The following is a 13,156-nucleotide window of genomic DNA, read 5'->3' on the forward strand; positions in this document are numbered from 1 at the left end:
ACTCCATTCCCCACCCTGGCCACTGTCTATGGCTGAACCAGACTGTTTGCAACCTCGCCGTCCTATCTGACCCTGAGCTGAGCTCTCCATCACCAAGACCATCTACTTCCACCTCATAACAGCGGCTGGCTCCACCCTGCCACAGCCCATCTGCTGCTGAAACCCTCAACCATGTCTTTGTTACCTTCAGACTTGACTAGTCCAGTGCCTTCCTGATCGGCTCCTCAGCCGAACTCCAAGCTCTGCTGCCTGTATTCTAATTCTCAGTCACCCATCACCTCCTGTGCTTGTTGATCTACATTGCCTCCTGGTCCGCCACGCCTTGATTTAAAAATTCTCATCCTTGTGTTCAAATCCCTCATGGCCTTGTTTCTCCCCATCTCTGTAACCTGCAGCCCAACAGCCCTCCTAGAGCTCTGCGCTCCTCCAATTCTGGTCTCTTCTGCAACCCGGATTTTCTTTGCTCCACCCTTGGTGGCCATGCCTTCAGCTGCCTAGGTCCTAATATTTGGAATTCCATCCCTCAACCTCTCCGCCACTCCACCCTTTCATTTAAGTCGCTTCTTAAAACCTACCTCTATGACCAAGCATTTGGTCACCTGTCCTAATATCTCTTTATCTGACACTTTTTGATCAATGCTCCTGTTGTGACCTTCGATGCTCCAGTAATGACTCCACGAGGCAATGTGTTGTACTTGATCTGTAGTGACTTTAGTCCTTTACTTGTTAACTCCAGAGTGAGGATCACACTGGTGGCCTGCCTTTTATACTAGGCCAGGCACACCTGTACAGGTAACCTACAAGTCTCCCACTGCTGTGCCCTCTGGTGGCACACCTTGTGATAGTAGCAACAGTAGTCATGTAGGATACATGACATCACTCTCCCCTGAGCCTTTAGTGCAAGTCGCCTCTGTATTGACTGTGCTCTGGGCTTAGCTCCATGTGGGCTCTGTCTGGTTGACCCATGGCAGGTCATTTCAATCTTGGGTAAGTGGTTGGTGCAGTAGAGTGCTGGTGGTTGCTGTTTGTGTTTGTGTCCCTGACCACTCCATTCTCCCCGCCCCCCCCCCCCCCACATCGATTGTGGCGGGGGCTCCTAGCATTCATGTACATTCAAGTTCAGGAAAATGGGTTTTGCATTACATTTCTGATTCTGTTGATTGACAAGTACGCTAGATGCCTTAACGATGCAGTGACCGGTGCGTGAGGACAAGCTAATTCCAGAGCTGCTGGATTGTGTCCCTGCAGTCTGGTGGCAGCTCAATGCCTGGTGCTGGCAGTGGGAACCCAGTTGGCTCGAGTTGCCTGCTCTTGGGGCTGTTGCCGTGGTCCCTAGCATCGGGCCGACTCACAGATGCCTTTGACCTCCCTATTCTTTTTTTGTGCCCTGGTCGCTGCTACTTCCTGAGGAGCTGTTGTCTAGCAGTGCACAGGGAACTGCTGACTCGCTGCCCTGGGCGTTGTTTGATTTGGGATCCTGGCTAATGCCGGTTCCCCTTGGGGGAACTGTGGCAGGTGACACTACATTTACGGGTATGGCCTTGGTAGCGATGGGGTCTGGGAACTGCGCCTCGGCACAGTTTGCTCTTTCAGGCTCGTGGCAGTTGGTGCCATCGGGTGCCTGAGAGCTGGAACCAATCAGGAGCAGGGTATCGATACCGGTGCCGTTGCCCTGCTGAGATCGCTTGCTCTGCAGCTCGTGTGTACTGGCTGCTTGTGGCCACACTCCATGGGGCATGACTCTGGTTCCCGGGACGCAGGCTACAGCATTGGGTAGCTCGCTGGACCTGTGTGCTCCCGATGGATGTCTGCCTGCTGCATTGGCTGTGTGCAGTTGAAACCCTGCATTGCACAACTTTTCAATACTGATGCTGGACACAACTATGGGTCTGATTGCGATCGCGTGACTTTTTCTCGCTGGTTGTATGTACACAATTCACGTTATCAGTTGCACATTTTACATGATCATCGTGTGTGGAACTGTCCCTTTAATTGTGGTGGGTTGCAGGCCTCCTTTAAGAGAGCCTTGCTATCTTTACCCCAATCCTCTTCTCCATTTGGTGCCACGTGTTGCTCCATCAGCGCTGCACCTCGTGGTCTGGCCGCCACCATCTTTTTCTTCAACGCCTCACCTTGTGGTTTGGGCGCCATCTTTTCACCATCCACGATGGCGACTGGTGATCCTCTTCTCCCCAGGTTCTGCCTCCGAAGCTGGGAAGTCGCCTCTGGATCCGATTTTCTTTCTCCGGAGACCTGCCACTGGAGCCTGGAAGGTGCATTCAGGTCGTCTCAACTGGATGATCTCCACGCAGTCGTGCTGAGCAGCCTGTGTCTCGGGTGCCATGCTGGTCTGCTCTCTGGTGCCAGGTCCACCCTCATGTGAGGGCTTGCTGTGCCTCTGAGCTGGAGGGGTGAAGTCCTCCCACTTCCAATGGATCTTCTCCATCCACCTGCTGAGCAGCGTTGGTCTATCACCTGCAACAATCCACAGAGGTAACTTGTGCACCATACCATCATTCACGCTACCAACGACTAGGATGATTTCATCGGTGTAGGTGGCAGCTTTGCCTGAATTGGTATCAACTTGGGTCGTTCAGCTTGATTGTCTCATAGCCTCTCAAAGACTTCTTGATCATCACTGACTGACTCGCCCCCGTGTCCACTTCCATGAAGACTGGAACGCCCTCTATCTCGACTTCCACCTTCAGCAGGGAACACTCGGTGGTGCAGGTAAACATGCTATATACCTCATCGTGGGGCTGAGCTGCCTATCGATTCATAATCCGCGCTGGATTCATGGCCATCTGCAGACTCTTCATCAACACAGTGAGTCATATTTCTCTTACACATTCGCTAGAGGTGGCCCTTTGTGCTGCAGCTTTTGCATACATAGTCTTTAAAGCTGCACTGGTGAACCCTGTGATTCCCTCCGCAACACCAGCATGGTGCTACTCGATTAGCACCTCTCGGCGGACTCTGAGTTAAGGGACTCGGTGGGGGTGGGGGTGGGGGGGGGCCAGTTCTCTCTTCTCTGGGAGGGTTTGCGCTTTACAGTCCAGCCCCTAAACGGCACTACTCTGTGCACAGTACCTGCCAGGTTTGAGTCCTGAGGGTGAGTCATCTGCCTAGAACCGCAGGTCGAGTTCATGAATGCCTGGCTCACAGAGATGGCCTTCTGCATGTGACTGTGGTATCCGCCGACAGTAGCTTATGAAGAAGGCCCTCATGACCGATTCCAATGACAAAAATGTCCTGCAGCGCTTCGTTGAGGTGGGTGCCGAACTCGCACGGTGCTGCCAGCCTCCTGAGGTCTGCGGCGTACTTCGCTACTTCCTGGTCTTCGGGCCGTCGGTGGGTATAGAATCGGTGTCTGGCTGTGAGGATGCGCTCCTTGGGCTTGAGTTGCTCATGGATCAGGGTTACGAGCTTCTTGTACGTCTTGGTCATTGTCTTCGCGGGTGCCAGCAAGTCCCTGACGAGGCCATAGACGGTGGGCCCACAACTGGTTAGCGGGATAGCTCTGCGCTTATCAGTCAGTGTGGCCGGCCGGGTCGTCTCCTGCCAGGTCGTTTGCTGTGAAGAAATGGTCGAGCCTCTCCACAAAGGCATCCCAATCATCACCATCGGCGAACGACTGCAATGTACCAAGGGTAGCCATTTTTGCGTGACAGTTCGTAATCTCGTCGCCAATTGTTGTGTCCTTAGATGCTCTAATATTGACTCCACGTGGCAATGTGTTGTACTTGAACTGTAGTGACCTTAGTCCTTTATTAGTTAACTCCAGAGTAAGGATCACACCTGGTGGCCTGCCTTTTATACTAGGCCAGGCACACCTGTCCAGGTAACCTGCAAGTCTCCCACTGCTGTGCCCTCTGGTGGCACACCTTGTAATAGTACCAACAGTAGCCATGTAGGATACATGACAGCTCCTGTGAAGCACCTTGGGACGTTTTACTAAAGGCACTATACAAATGTAAGTTGTTGGGTTCAACTCCTCCTCAGTAATAGGTTTTGTTAAACAGAGTAAGATCCTTTGTGTTACATTGTAAAAATTTGGATATATACAAATTTTGGCCAATCTTTAGTTAAGTACTTTTACCAGAGTTCAATTAGGTGAATAAATAAAGCTTGGCAAATTTCAAATCTGCAAAGGGTTGATTCATTTGTTCAACATTATTTTTACTGAAGGCTGACAAGAATAAAGATAACCTGGCGGCCATAATGATCACCTATCCATCCACATACGGTGTGTTTGAGGAGAACATTAGTGATGTGTGTGACCTGATCCATAATCACGGCGGACAAGTTTACCTCGATGGGGCAAACATGAATGCACAGGTAAGAAACCTTATTTATCTGCGTCTGCAATGCACTTGAACCAAGTGCACATACTGAATAACCATAGCTACCTGTGCCTGTGGAAATTGCTGGGTCACTTGACAATACCACACAGCCAGGAAACCAGTGTCTGAAAAGAGCATTTTTTTTCACAGATTTTGAGTACTGGTGTACAAATTGCTAATGGAAGCAAAAAATTAAGTTGCTACCCACATGCAAATTGGTCCTATAAAGGTTGAAGTTTAAACAGAGATTTCCCTGCGCCAGTACTCCTGGCACACGCCAGGATTACGTATCCGGAAATTGTGCACATCCCTAGCCAGGATTTTCCAGCCATTCATTTATGAATGGAAAATCCAGGCTAGGAATTTGCAATTTCCAATGCTGGGAGCACAGAAGTGGAAAATCTCCCTCTAATATATTCACTTATATCCTTTACACTCCTGCTAAACACAATTTCTGCCAGGACAGAACAAAAAAACATCAGAAATAGGAGCAGGAGAAATAGCACCGTTTGGCCCCTCGAGCCTGCTCCGCCATTCAATAAGATCATGGCTGATCTGATCTTGGCCTCAACTCCACTTTCCTGCCCGCTCCCCATAACCCTTGACTCCCTTATCGTTCAAAAATCTGTCTATCTCCACCTTAAATATATTCAATGACCCAGCCTCCACAGCTCACGAGTGTAGAGAATTCCAAAGATTCACAACCCTCAGAGAAGAAATTTTTAAATGGGCAACCCCTTATTCTGAAACAGTGGCTGAGTATAGTCTAGAGAAGTCTCCACAGCTGTTTCCTCCCCTGAGATTGTGCCATCTGTAATAACGAATATTAGTTAAAAGTGGCATTTGGTTTCAGGTCTTCATCATAGGCATCCAATGCTCTTCTGATTGATCTCGGGGACTGCTATTCCTTTCTGTCCCTCTGTCAGTCATCATAAAACTATTTACATTTCAATTAGTGAAATCATAATGCTGTTAGTACATTCATGCATGTTAAGTTGGAGCTTTTATTAAAATTAAGATTACTTGGTATGCATAGGATTGTATAAAACCCCAGGTAGACTAATCATTTGGCATTGGTCGCTGCACCTTCTGCACCATACCAATACTAAAAGTCCAATACAAGCTTGTTGATTTCTGTACTATTAGCAGTTTGGTGTCTTTATCGAGACGACCTGAAAGGGTCGTTTTCGCATGGCTCGTGTTGCCAACCCTTTCATACTTGGGCAGTCCACTGCACTGCCTTTTCAAATTGCTGATGATACAGAAGAGCCTGAGGATAGCCAGATTTTTTGATGTCATTTTTTTCTTTGGAACAGAGGAGACTGAGGAGAGACATTATTGAGGTGTATAAAATTATGATGGGGCCTAGATAGTGGATAGCAGAGGGGTCAACAACCAGGGGGCATAGATTTAAAGTAATTGGTAGGAGGTTTGGAGGGGATTTGAGGGGAAATTTCTTGCCTGAAAGGGTGGTAGAGGCAGAAACCATCACCACATTTTAAAAAGTACTTGGATGTGCACGTAATCTACAGAGCTACAGACCAAGAGCTGGATAGTGGAATTAGGCTGGATAGATCTTTGTCGGCCGGCACAGACACGATGGGCCGAAATGGTCTCCTTCCGTACTGTAAATTTCTATGATTCTATCGATTTAATTGGCAGTCAGACACTGCTGAACAGAGCTCCTGGCACGCACTGAGGCGCACCGACATGGGGCTCGACTTTTCCCAATTCAGCAGTGGTATAATTAGAGCTGCCCATTGTAACAGTTAGTGGGGTGACTGGGGCGTACAATGCCAGCCAAGTTGCTGGCAGAAGCCCTCTAACCTGGACGAGTCAAGATCGATGATAGAACTACATATATCCATCATGTTTACAAATCGCACTTAACCTACTTAAAGCAAAATACGCCTCTTTAACAGCAAAATGTTTAAAAACAACATTTAAAAAATGGGACTGGGGTGTGTTTGAGCTCGTGTCCATGATTTTTTTTTATAGGGTTAACTTCATGATCTCAGTTGCGGCTTTGTGGGTAGAGGCCAAGTGCTTCTCCATAAAGGGGGGAAATTTGGAGAACCAGTTGCCTCCGGTTCCTTCGCTGTATCTCCTGGACCTTGGTGGAGGTCTGAAAGCAGGTCACTGGGGTAACATTCTCAAGGGTGAAGCTCCTCCTGATAACAAGTGGGCAGTAAGCATTCCCCAAGCTAGAATGTATCCACAGCAACTGTCCAAAGGACAGAAACACCACCCTAAATGAAGCTTGTGACCCGAGTTGGTATGTCGAGGGCGAATTGCCTATTGGTGATTTTACCTTGTCCTTTCCCTAACCCATGTAATAAAAAGATTGTTTTTGAATGTTCCAATATTATGGTACTTTCTCCCCTAATGGTGCAATTTTTCAGGTGGGCCTCTGTCGTCCTGGTGACTATGGATCTGATGTGTCTCACTTAAACCTGCATAAAACTTTCTGTATTCCCCATGGAGGAGGCGGACCTGGCATGGGACCGATTGGAGTGTAGGTTTAAATTGTCTTATTTGTTTACAGTGTTGAAGCAGGATGCTGATCTTTTTAGAGCAGAATGGGGATTTAAATTGAAGGCCACTTGTAAATTTTTAAATGTGCTGCAGTACCAATAACATGTGTACCTATTGATGTTTTATGACCACTATATCTTCCCAACTGCTACTCACTGGGGCATTATTGTGACTGCTTTTTTTCTGTATTAATAAGGTTGAGGAAAACACATAAATATCATATACTCTGGCCTCGGTGAAGTAATAAGACAAATGTATTCTGCCAGATGCACAAGCCTGGAACACTGCTCACTGATTGGAGACGTACTGGTATTTGATAAAGCATTAGATTTGGGACAGAAATTTGCTGTCACATGTTACAGCTTCTAACCTTGATTTAATGCAAAGAATATCATTTTTGAGCTGAGGACCCGAAGCTTGCCCGCCCAAGCTGAAATTTACAGTGGCCATTCTAAAACAGAATTGTTTTGTTCTGTTCTGGTCATTTTGAAATTGCCAGTGGCAGAAAACTGGATTGAAGGCAGGCCAAAATGTGTTTGTCTTCAATATATCTTTCATTATTTTCAGTAACTGAAAAAAAAGAGAGAAGGTAGAGATCAGCATTTATTTCCACCCCAAATTTATGACTTACAAACAGAAAATGCTGGAAATACTCAGCAGGGCAGGCAGCATCTGTGGAGAGAGAAACAGAGTTAACGTTTCAGGTCAGAACTGGAAAAAGTTAGAGATGTAACAAGTTTTAAGCAAGTGCAGGGGCTGGGAAAGGGAGATGGGAGGAAAGAACAAAAGTTAAGGTCTGTGATAGGATGGAAGGCAGGAGTGATTAAATGACAAAAGAGATGTTGCTGCAAGGCAAAAGGAGATGGTAACGGGACAAGTAAAAAAACAAAAGATGGGTCTAGATAGGGTGTAAATGGGAATGGCAGAATCATCAACTGCTGCCATGTGAGAAACTAGGGGCAGAGGTTATGGTCTGAAATTGTTGAACTTGATGTTGAGTCCAAAAGGCTGTAAAATGCCTAATCGAAAGATGAGGTGCTGTTTCTCGAGCTTATGTTGAGCTTCGTTGGAACCATGTTAGAGGCCGAGGGCAGAGAGGTCAGAGTGGAGTGGAGAATTAAAGTGACAGGTGACCAGAAGCTCAAGGTCTCGCTTGCGGGCTGGACGGAGGTGCTCCGCAAAGCATTTACCCAATATGCATTTGGTCTCCCCAATGTAGAGGAGACCACATCGTGAGCAGCGAATACAGTATACCACATTGCAAGAAGTACAAGTAAATCATTATTTCACCTGGAAGAAGTGTTTGGAGACCTGGACGGTGGGAAGGGAGGAGGTAAAAGGGCAGGTGTTGCATCTCTTGTGCTTGCTGTTGCATTGCAATAAGACCAGCTGTTGGGTATAATAGCAAACACAGACCTGAAGGTCCCAGGTTCGGTTCCTGGTCTGTGCCGAGTTAGCCGATCACAGCTGATGGGTATAATAGCAAACACAGACCTGAAGGTCTCAGGTTCGGCTCCTGGTCGCGTGCAAAAGGGGTACAGCAGTGATCATGGGTGACTTTAATCTACATAGATAGGGCTAACCAAACTGTTAGCAATACTGTGGAGGAGGATTTCCTGGAGTGTATAAGGGATGGTTTTCGAGACCAATATGTCGAGGAACCAACTAGAGAGCAGGCCATCCTAGATTGGGGCTTGTGTAATGAGAGATGATTAATTAGCAATCTGGTCATGCGAGGCCCCTTGGGGAAGAGTGACCATAAGGGGGGGAGGGAGGGGAGGGGGAGAGGCGACAACGCTAAACAGACGAGCCTGGCCAGATCCCATCCGACTCACGTCTTGCCCCTCCGCATCTCCGAGAAAATCCCAAGGAACACTCGATGGCCTCAGTGAGTGAGAGCAATCGACATCTTCCTTCTTGATGGTCATTTTGCCAGCTCCTTCTCCCTTTCTTGTTTGCCGTCTCCAGGTCCGAGCTCAGGATCTCCTTCTCCGCATAGTTGGTCACCCGCTCCAGGAGCCCATTTGGCCAGGGCTAGGGGCGGTGTGCTTCGGGCCCCTCCCACACAGCCTGCAGCACTCCACACAGAATCTGGGGGCCAGGAGCTACTGCGCATGCGTGCAGACTCCACTGCGCACGCGCTCAGCTGTCGGCAGTCTTTTAGGCGCAGGGCTGTAGCTCCACGCCCCGCTGTTGCTGCTACGCTGCGTCGAGGCCACAGGAGGCCTCATGGAAGTCGAGAATAGCAAGGTAGGAAACAGACGTGCTTTTTATCCCAGGAAATCGGCGGATCTCTAAGGTTCTAATCCTCAACTGAAACTTGGGCCCAATATAAGTACCAGCGTTTGCTTGAAGCTGTGTTGTGAAATCCTTGAATGAGGATCCTTTCTATTAAAACCTCCACCCCCAATAGTTTGACAGCTAGCAAAAGATCAACCTTCTTTCGCAGCTATCATGCTCAAACTAAGTCATCAGCTTTTGGGTCAGCACACAGACTAGTGCAGGCATTCTTTGTCTCTGATCTCTTGGGAGTCCTCAGACTCAAAAGTTGGTCTGACATTTCCATTTTACCCTTTTATTTCTACTGACCTTTTCAAAGCTTCACCCCACGTTAATGTATAGAACGGCACAACTAACTGACTCTCACTGTATGTATCTGCAAGTAGCAGTTAATCTGCAGCATGTACTCTGTCTCAACCCTGAGAACGCATATAAACTCCTTGTACAAACAAGACACTTCATAGAAGTAAATTAAATAGCCAGCTGTTTAGACGGAGTGCAATTCCATTTTCCAGAACTAAAATTAATACAGTGTAGCTGGACCACAAGCCAGTACACATAACTTCAGCAACTCCATTCTATTTTTACCTGGATTTCTTGCTGTTTTGTCCAGTTTGGATGCCGTGGGCCTGGAGGATTGGAAAGGGCTGCTCATAATGCAGTTGCCTCACAGGTGGATAAATCCTCAATCAGAACACCAAGACCTTTTGTTCTCCACAACTCTAAACGAATGCAAGTCGAAGGAAGCATTAGTTTAAACATTATAGCCCCAGCGGGGACGGGGCAGCTTCGAGTTTGACACCCATTCTACACCCCGTCCACATTTACACTCCATTGACGTCAACACAGCGCAACATTGTGCGAGGTGTAAAACAAGCGTCGCACCGTAATCCACTCCATTTCCGCCAGGTGGTTCAGGCTAAGATCGGGGCTGTATGTGGCCTGTCGGTAACAAAGTGGTCCATAAAGAAAAAAAAACACTCACCTTTGAGTCAGAGTTTTGGGTTTAAGTCCCACTCCAGGGACTTGAGCACATAAATCTAGGTTGATACTCCAGTGCAGTGCTGAGGGAGTGCTGCACTGTCGGAGGTGCTGACTTTCGGATGAGATGTTAAACCAAAGCCCCATCTGCTCTCTCAGTGTGGATGTAAAAGATTCCATGGCACTATTTTGAAGAAGAGTAGCGTAGTTATCCCCGGTGTCCTAGCCAATGTTTATCCCTCAATCAACATAACAAAAACAGATTATCTGGTCATTATCACATTGCTGTTTTTGGGAGCTTGCTGTGCACAAATTGGCTGCCGTGTTTCCCACATTACAACTTCAAAAATACATCATGGACTGTAAAGTGCTTTGAGACGTCCGGTGATCGTGAAAGGCGCTATATAAATGCAAGTCTTTCTTTCTTTATAGTATAAAGTACCTTCATCAACTATTGAAGATACCAAATTATTATTTTGTTAGAGGGGAAGGGCTTATCATTGTACTTATCAAATGCTAAACACTGCACTGAAAATCTCAGCCTCAACTCTACTGTCCTTGGAAAAAGTAATGTCACCAAAAGAGGCCTTCCCCATATGGCAGTTTTGAAAACTGCCTTCGTAGTTGCTCACTGCACTTTTGAAATTATAGTTGAATTGGGTTAGTTATTTTAGCTTTACTTTTTTGGGGGGGTGATAGTTCTGTTAAGCAAAAACAAAATTCCAGTGGCTCAGCGGATGAAGGTCTCATGGAAGGAAGGCCTCAGGTTCTTGGCTGTGTTAACTGATCCCAGGCAGTGTGGCTGTAGGTCCTCAGCACCTTGGGTTTGGGAACTAGAAAAATCAGACCCGGTTCACACTTCTGTTTGCTATCCTTCTGGAACTGACCATGTGCAGATCTTAGGTTGGGACAGAACTGGGCATGGCTGTGCTCCTCTCTAAAGTAGGGCCAACTGCACTCGTGAAAAAGAGAAGCCAACTTCTAGAAGTTATATTTTTTTTTAGTTAATTTTTTTAAGTACATTTTCTTTGCTTGTTAGACTTTTGAGAGAAATCTGTGGTGAAATATGTTAAAAATGCAACAAATTAGGTGCTCTTGTTCTGAACAGCTGTGAGATTTATGCCAACTTGAGTAAGTTTATTTTTTTTTAAATGTATATTTTTAGGAAGAAACATCTTGCTCCATACTTACCCAGCCATCCAGTGATCCCTCCAGTGTCCGATAGCGACGCTCGTTCTTTGGGCACAATCAGTGCTGCCCCTTGGGGCTCCAGTGCGATTCTACCAATCTCCCTGGCCTATATTAAGGTACAGTGCAATTCTGGATCTTTAACTCATGCAGTTCTATGTCAGCTTTTGCATTAGTGTTTAAAACAATGTGCACCTGCTCCTCGTGTTTGTTTTTTTTTAACTCTCCGTAAGCTTAGATTCACATTTTAGTCAATTGGCAACTTGCCCGCTCTCCCTCAGCTTGCTTCCTTTTCCTTTCCCTGCGTGCCATTTTGTGCTGGGGCACGTGTCAGTGGAGACCAACAGTCCTCCAGAACCTTACTCGAGTTGCCAGTCTAAAAGGTAGTGTCAGTGGGCTATTGAACTGTGAAGGACAATCACAGCCATACCCAACCCTATACTAATCCAGTGTCCACACAGACACAGAGCAGGAGTCGTTGGATCGTAATGCGGAGTAGGAATTTCGACCGGATTTCCCCTTGTTTGCACAGAGACATTGGGATCCAACTATTGCTCTGGATGAGATCAGCTGAATCAGCACAAATCAGGAATGGAATCTCGTTCCTTCCTGGACTGTGTGACTTACTACCCGCATTGGATAATGCATTTATTCACTTGGCCACTTAGAGACTCACTCAAAGAAAAATCTCAAAGTGGCTGATGGTATCTGACCTGTTGGACTGAGAACTGAACTTTGTACTGAACCAGGCTTCAAACTATCCTACACTGGCTGCAGGACCCAAATGTTTGTTTAAGGATATTATTTCCTTTTATTGCATCAGGGTGCATTTGCTTGTTAAAAAGAGTGGACATAGCCAGCAGAGAAAAAACGTTGGTCCCACAAATACTACAAGCTGTTGGAGCAAACTGCAATAGTCCTCACTCTTTAGGTCAGATCTTAGTTATCCTGCAATTAGACAGAAGGTCACTTATCAGAGAAATAATTAGCTGTAATGTGGAGCTTTGTAATGCTTTGGGCATCTAGAAGATCCCGATACAAAGCCGTGCTATTGCTAATATGCATTTTAAGTTATTCAACCTTTTGAAAATCAAAAAATATGAAAAGGCATTATTTACAAAACCACCTGAGAGTTTTAATCTGAGCCAGCACAACTTTTGAAAGTTTTAACTGGAATGTAAAGATGGATGAAATATTAGTTTTGATTGACACTTCTGCTAGGATTAGGCAGTATGGTTCCTGAAAAGAGCAGGTATAATGAGCTGAATGGTAGTTTAAAATTCCATGATAGAGCACCAGTGTTCAGTGCCAGCCTCATGGGGCATGGGTTTGACTCGATATCCAACATATCTTCATGGTTGTGAATTTCCCGCTCCACCGCTGTAACCTCACCGGAAGTTGGGCTGAAACCCCATTTACACGCGTGAACAGGGATTCCGCCGCACTTCTAATGGCGGAGAAGGAACTGCTTCGAGGAAATTCCTGGCCGTTTTTTTCCCTCTTGCTCTTGGTAAGCATGAAGAGGAGTGGTTTATGCAACCACGCAATTTGTACTATGAATAAACAGATTCATCATAAGCTGAGTGCCATAAATTTCCTGAGATTTTGCAACTTTGTACTGTGGGCACCTATACACTTGTTACTAGCAATATGAAAGCAAAACGAAATCTGGTTTTAAAAAAAAAAATAAAATGCCTGAGGTTTTTCAATCAACTGTTCTTTCCCCTTAAACTAAGGTCTGAAGGTAGGATGCATGCAATAAATGCAGTATGAACCTCAATCTTGTGACATCGGCTGAATTTAGCCAGATGAATTGGGGTGACTTACAG

At 46.4% G+C, this 13,156-nt stretch overlaps 1 protein-coding gene across 3 annotated transcripts in view; it reads left to right on the plus strand.

The window, feature by feature from the left end:
- gldc (glycine dehydrogenase (decarboxylating)) overlaps positions 1-13,156 on the plus strand; it is a 210,993-nt gene that overhangs the window by 158,887 nt on the left and 38,950 nt on the right. For all 3 annotated transcript variants that reach the window (XM_070888438.1, XM_070888437.1, XM_070888439.1), the window contains 3 exons: positions 4,189-4,338; positions 6,746-6,858; positions 11,305-11,446. In XM_070888438.1, coding sequence (XP_070744539.1) covers positions 4,189-4,338; positions 6,746-6,858; positions 11,305-11,446 — 405 coding nt within the window. The remainder of the gene's footprint in view (positions 1-4,188; positions 4,339-6,745; positions 6,859-11,304; positions 11,447-13,156) is intronic.

The sequence above is a fragment of the Pristiophorus japonicus genome, chromosome 1 (genome assembly GCF_044704955.1).
Source record: "Pristiophorus japonicus isolate sPriJap1 chromosome 1, sPriJap1.hap1, whole genome shotgun sequence".
In the NCBI taxonomy this organism is placed as follows: Eukaryota; Metazoa; Chordata; class Chondrichthyes; family Pristiophoridae; genus Pristiophorus; species Pristiophorus japonicus.